The sequence below is a fragment of the Silurus meridionalis genome, chromosome 24 (genome assembly GCF_014805685.1).
Source record: "Silurus meridionalis isolate SWU-2019-XX chromosome 24, ASM1480568v1, whole genome shotgun sequence".
Lineage (NCBI taxonomy): Eukaryota > Metazoa > Chordata > Actinopteri > Siluriformes > Siluridae > Silurus > Silurus meridionalis.
Genome location: NC_060907.1, coordinates 5880371 through 5885761, shown reverse-complemented (window position 1 = coordinate 5885761; position 5391 = coordinate 5880371). Strand labels below are relative to the sequence as shown.

Here is a 5391-nt window from a genome sequence, read left to right as displayed (position 1 = left end):
AAAACTGTTCAGTGGTCAGATGATTTGAAATTTTTTTCTTTTTGGAAACCATGGACACCAAGTCCTCCGGACTAAAGAAGAGAGGGACCATCTGGCTTGTCTTCAGTGTTTAGTTCAAAAAGCTGCAGCTCTGATGGTATGGGAGTGCATTAGTGCCTGTGGTCCTGGATATGGCCGTGTTCTAACCTATTTGAGGCATGTTGCAGCTATCAAATTTAAAATGACTTTTTTCCTTAAAATGGTATATATTGTCATTTTTTTTATTTTATTGTAAATAGAATATGAATTTATGTATAATTATTTAACGCAAATAATCACATTGCTGTTATTTATATTTAAGTGTCCCAACTTCCTCACAGAAGACGCCTTAGGTTCTGGATTCAGTGGGATACGGACCCTGGTGAAGCCGGGCCAGAACACCTTCTTGATCAATCACCTCTGCCAGGTAACCATCAACCAAATAAGGCCAACGACAAAGTTCTGGTGTTGTCAGGAATTTTGGATTTCAATCTAAACATTGGCTCCTTTATGATGATCCACAACTTGCAGAACAGCTATAAATACTGTAGGGCTAATGGCAAAAAAAACCCAAAAGATTCCTTACCCTGACTCCAACCCTAGGACCTTCCACAAATAAATCAAAAGAAAAAGGGATTTTAAACCACCATCTTTATTAGACAACGTATCTCAGAATGGTTATCACAGCAGATGTTGACAAGTACAAAATCTTTTGCAATGTTTGCCTTTTTTTTTAGTAATAAAAAATAAACCCTAAATGAATCAGAGGTAACAACAGAATAACGGGACTGAACGTGTTAATGTTGGTATTCACTAAGACTCAAACAGCAGAAGGAAAAAAAAAAACTGGACACTGTGGTCTAATCAGAGCTCAGAATGAAGTGCTTCAGTATCCCCTCTAGGGGTGGTCTCGGGGGCAGGTGTGAGGAACGTGTTACTGCTTGGAAAAGAAGTCTTTGCTCTTCTCAACATCAGGGATGATGGTGTCACTTCCAGGCTTCCATCCAGCAGGGCAGACTGCAGGACAACAGGGGGTATTTTATTTGTATTTAAAATACATCATTCATACTAAAGGTCGACTGATTCATCGGTTTTGCTGATTGATCTGATTGATAGGTGAATGCTTGAACTATCGTCAAAAACTATCAATAGTTTTTCTGGGTTACGTTATACAGCACGAGAGCGGCCTCTGGAGGTGAATCGCTGACACTACATGCTGTGTATTTTAGGTGTATTTATTATGGATGTAACGGTTTTTATTTGGTTTTACTTTTTGTTTGAATGCAGGTCTTATTGTCCTTAATATTTATCCATAAGTTTGTAATAAAATTCAATACTACTGTACATGGAGGGTTATGTATGTTTTTCATAGTCAATATCCATTTAAAAAACAAACAGATGAGTAATAGGTTATCGGCAAGTTCAATCCAACCTAGCTATTGGTAAAATCCAGATCAGTCAACCTCTAATATATACAATTTTACATAATGAACACACACACACACACACTTCTCTGAATAGCTGCAGTGGAGTAACAAGGTCAGTCAAGGATTCCTGAATTCACAACTTCAATGTCAACAATCTTTGTGAGGAAAACAATTTTAGGATAACCTCAGTAACAGCAGGTCATGTTGTTCTTCACTCTGCTCTCATCTCGGTAAGCACTGTACAAGCCCCTGCCATCAGAGCTACCTTAAGCAATTGAATTCTAGTTCTGATCACAATACAGCCAATGAAAAAATGCTAAAAGGCTCTTTGATCCGATTATCAGTGGAGGAATTCGGAATCCAACTCCTAGCAGTACCGCCAGCTTCGTGTAGGTCATGTGACCACAGGAGGCAGGGTGAACTCACCTTCTCCATACTTGTCGGTATGCTGGAAAGCCTGAACCAGGCGGAGGGTCTCGTCCACAGAGCGGCCCACCGGCAAGTCGTTAATGGTGATCTGCCTGAGGATGCCCTTATCATCGATCACAAACAGGCCTCTGCAAGAACACACAGAGATAACTGTGTAAGTGTAAGGCTTCGATATTTAACGTTTGATTGTTCGATAATGAGTGCAGGACTCACCTGTACGCGATGCCCTCGTCCTCCTTCAGCACGCCGTAATCACGGGACACGGACTGGGTCAGGTCGGCCAGCAGGGGGATGTTCATGGAGCCCAGACCTCCCTGCTTTCTCGGGGTGTTGATCCTATCAGAAGACAGGACACAGCATGAGGAGGTTGATATAAATCATAAACACCTCTTTCTCACACTAGAATTACAGCTTTGGTGTGCCATAAATAAAAAATAAAAAAACCCGTTTCTACAAAAGTATGTGGACACCTGAGTGCAAGTTTTTATGTGCTTTTCGAACTTCTCGTTCCACATTTACTCTCTTTTTGTCGGTTATTATTACCACCACTCTTCTGGGGAGATGTTCTACCAGATTTTGGAGTGTGCCTGTGGATTTTATGAAGGTGTTAAAGTCAGGCTTAGGGTTATATTAGTGCATTAGTGCATGTATGTATGTATATTGAATGTTGTGGAAAAAGTTTATTTCATTATTTCAGTAATTCAACTGAAATTGTGAAACTCGTGTATTAAATAAATGTATCACACCAAGCCTGAACGTTGCAGAAGTTTCCAGAAATGCACGCTCGTTACCCCTCACTGTGTATCTGTGCTACTCTGCCTAACAGTCCTTATCACAGCCCGGCAGGTTAACAGGGAAACGTTTGATAAGGCGGGAAAAAAAAGAATCTTCATACAAACTCCTGGTCCAATGTGCACAAAAGCACGTACACAGGCCTCCAAAGGATTCAGACCAAAGAAAGAGACAACGTTTAAAAAGTTTGGGATCATTTCATACTAATCGAACGTGATTTACTGCGACTTTACTACGTTCAAACAATTGTTTTCAATCTTTGCATATTTAATTTATGCAGATTATTTAAATTCATTCCAGATGTTTGTGTCTTAACAATGTTGTATTATATTTTGAGTTTTTAAGCATGGTTGCCAACTTGCCATCTGCAATTATCATTAAAAGCAATACGAATGCTTTTTTTAAAAATATAAACTGTATGTTTACAAATGTTAACAACGACAATCAATTCTATGTTTTGCATTTCTTCCCCCTGTACTGTACCAAAACTGAACCAAAGCGTGACTTAAAAACCGAGGTTCCTCACCAGGCCAGGTGACTGAAGTGGGAGTCGGTGGAGGCGGCGAGAACCTCGCAGCCGATCTTCCGGAACTCCTCGGCCCGATCGCTGAAGGCAATGATCTCAGTGGGGCACACGAAGGTAAAGTCCAGAGGATAGAAAAACAAGATGACATACTTTCCTTCAAAAAAAAAAAAAAAAAAAAAAAAAAAAAAGAAGAGTTGTGTGCGTTAATGTATAAATAACAGCATCTTTGAGAATTCTAGAGGAGACCCTGCTACGGGATGCAGAGATATTTCTCCTGTGAATGGTGTTTTACTCTGTTTCGATTATATATTTTATTACATTATATGACGAGGTGCACATGTTTATCGTTTACAAACACAACGTAAGAGAACTTGGTGCACGTTCTCACTAACGTTAAAGCAGCTTCCCTGAAGATGTTCAACCAACGTTCAGCGAGGTAACAAAAACACATTAAAAAAGGAACTAAATAATCCTCACATACGAGGATCATTTCTACACGTACCTCTGTAGTCGGAGAGCTGGACGTCTTTAAACTGGCCGTCCACCACTGCTGTGACCTTGAACTGAGGAGCAGGGTGGCCGATCTTGGCGTTTCCAGCAGACATCTTGAAAGCTGTAGAATAACAAGAACATACAAATTGCACTAATGTTCATTGGTTTCTTTGCTGTTTTTTTTTTTTTTTTTTTTTAAACTGTCTCAGACTACATGAAGGATTCACCCTTTTGATTGGCCGTTTCTAAGGAAGGAATATGTTATGGATTTACTTCTGCGGTCTAAGAGAACGAAAGCACCATCTGAACAGAACAAACTGAGAACCAGGGGTGAAAAACAATGTCTCAAGGCCAAAACAGTGAGGATCACATGTAGGTCAGGTGTCTGCTGAGGATCAGGGAGCAGAAAGAAGGGTTTAAAAACAAGCACAGAGGAAATCCTTTCAAAAGATGTAATGAATGTAGTTCATGAGGTCACTGTGGGTTTTCTCACACACTTGGTTTGAAGTTATGAAGACTTTGAGGACACGATGACAAAGCAAAATATCTGGAGAAACCTTTCATGTGTGTGTGTGAGCACGATAACCAGATAAACTGGGCTGGTTAACGACCCTTTAACAGCACACTACTTTTTCTCCTAATCGTTTTCGACAACCCGACCCTCCTACGCCCTGATTGGCTACTAATGAGCAGTCAGAAATTTTAACCAATCACTGGCGAGAAACTGGGAAATGTCAGCCAACAGTGATTCGGTAGGCGGGATCTTACCCGAGTACAGGTAGGAAATAAAAAATTTAACACAAGGCCGTATGCGAGATAATTGCGCATATAAGTTATTTAAACTCGTGCAAAGCCGCTGTTATTGACACGTTTCACTTCTTAATTTGATCTTTTATAGTAAAAATTTATTTAAAAAAAAAAAATCACTAAATTTGTGCTATGTTTATTTTAATTATATTTTTGCTAATCTGCATACAATAGAGCTAGGTCAAATCGTTATGCGCATGCGCGGTTATGTAAATTACGATCATGTTAGGGTAGTTTTTAATATTGAAGATTTTTTTTAATGATTTATGAAATAAATTGCTGTAATAATGAATATAAAACCGGTTCCTGAACTCGTTTGCGGGTCTTTTGTTCAAAATGGAGTCGATGAAACGATAAATTGTCCCCCAATATCACTCAAATAATTACTTAAAACTTACCCAATAATAATATAAAAAAGCGTAAATGTGCGATAAACACTTACATTTCGTTTCTCCGACAGTAAAAGTGGCGTTAATCAGATGGAGGACGCTTCACTCTCCCGCAAACCATCAGCTGCGCTGCACTGCGCCGCACTCAATCACGTGACACGTGAAATCCACGTGGTGGGAGGGGCCACGAACTGCTCGTTGAATGCGTTAACCAATAATAAGCTCGTGATTCTGACCAATCAGAAAGCGCGATCCGTATTCAAACTGCGGCGTCAACGGATGCGCGAATGAAAATGCGTAGCTCGCGCACGAAGGAAAAAGACTTCAGTCAATCAACCAATGAATAAAAGAATAGAAAAATGAATGCAGAAATAAAGTGCAAAATAATCAAATGCGTAAATAAAGAATGAAATAAGGAAATGCATAAATCATTAAATAAATCAATAAATGCAGAGATAAATATTTAAATTAATATTTGTCTATATACCAGGACATAATTAAATAAATGCAT

General features: G+C 39.3%; 1 protein-coding gene across 1 annotated transcript; it reads right to left on the bottom strand.

Moving 5' to 3' along the window:
- Positions 1-654: 654 nt before the first annotated feature.
- Positions 655-5090, bottom strand: prdx2 (peroxiredoxin 2). The gene is made up of 6 exons (XM_046837564.1): positions 4934-5090; positions 3695-3805; positions 3193-3346; positions 2088-2210; positions 1872-2002; positions 655-1035 (listed from the first exon to the last, which is right to left on the bottom strand). The coding sequence occupies exons 2-6, from the start codon at positions 3795-3797 to the stop codon at positions 953-955; spliced, it is 594 nt and encodes a 197-aa protein (XP_046693520.1). The 5' UTR covers positions 3798-3805; positions 4934-5090; the 3' UTR covers positions 655-952.
- Positions 5091-5391: the final 301 nt, after the last annotated feature.

What these genes read in the sequence shown, in the direction of transcription:
- prdx2 (XM_046837564.1), bottom strand. Translation starts at nt 3,797, where the DNA reads ATGTCTGCTGGAAACGCCAAGATCGGCCACCCTGCTCCTCAGTTCAAG. An exon ending in CACTTCAGTCACCTGGCCTG is followed by an intron (nt 2,211 to 3,192) that starts GTGAGGAACCTC and finishes GTCTTCTGATAG; the next exon opens with GATCAACACCCCGAGAAAGC. An exon ending in TACCGACAAGTATGGAGAAG is followed by an intron (nt 1,036 to 1,871) that starts GTGAGTTCACCC and finishes GTTGTCCTGCAG; the next exon opens with TCTGCCCTGCTGGATGGAAG.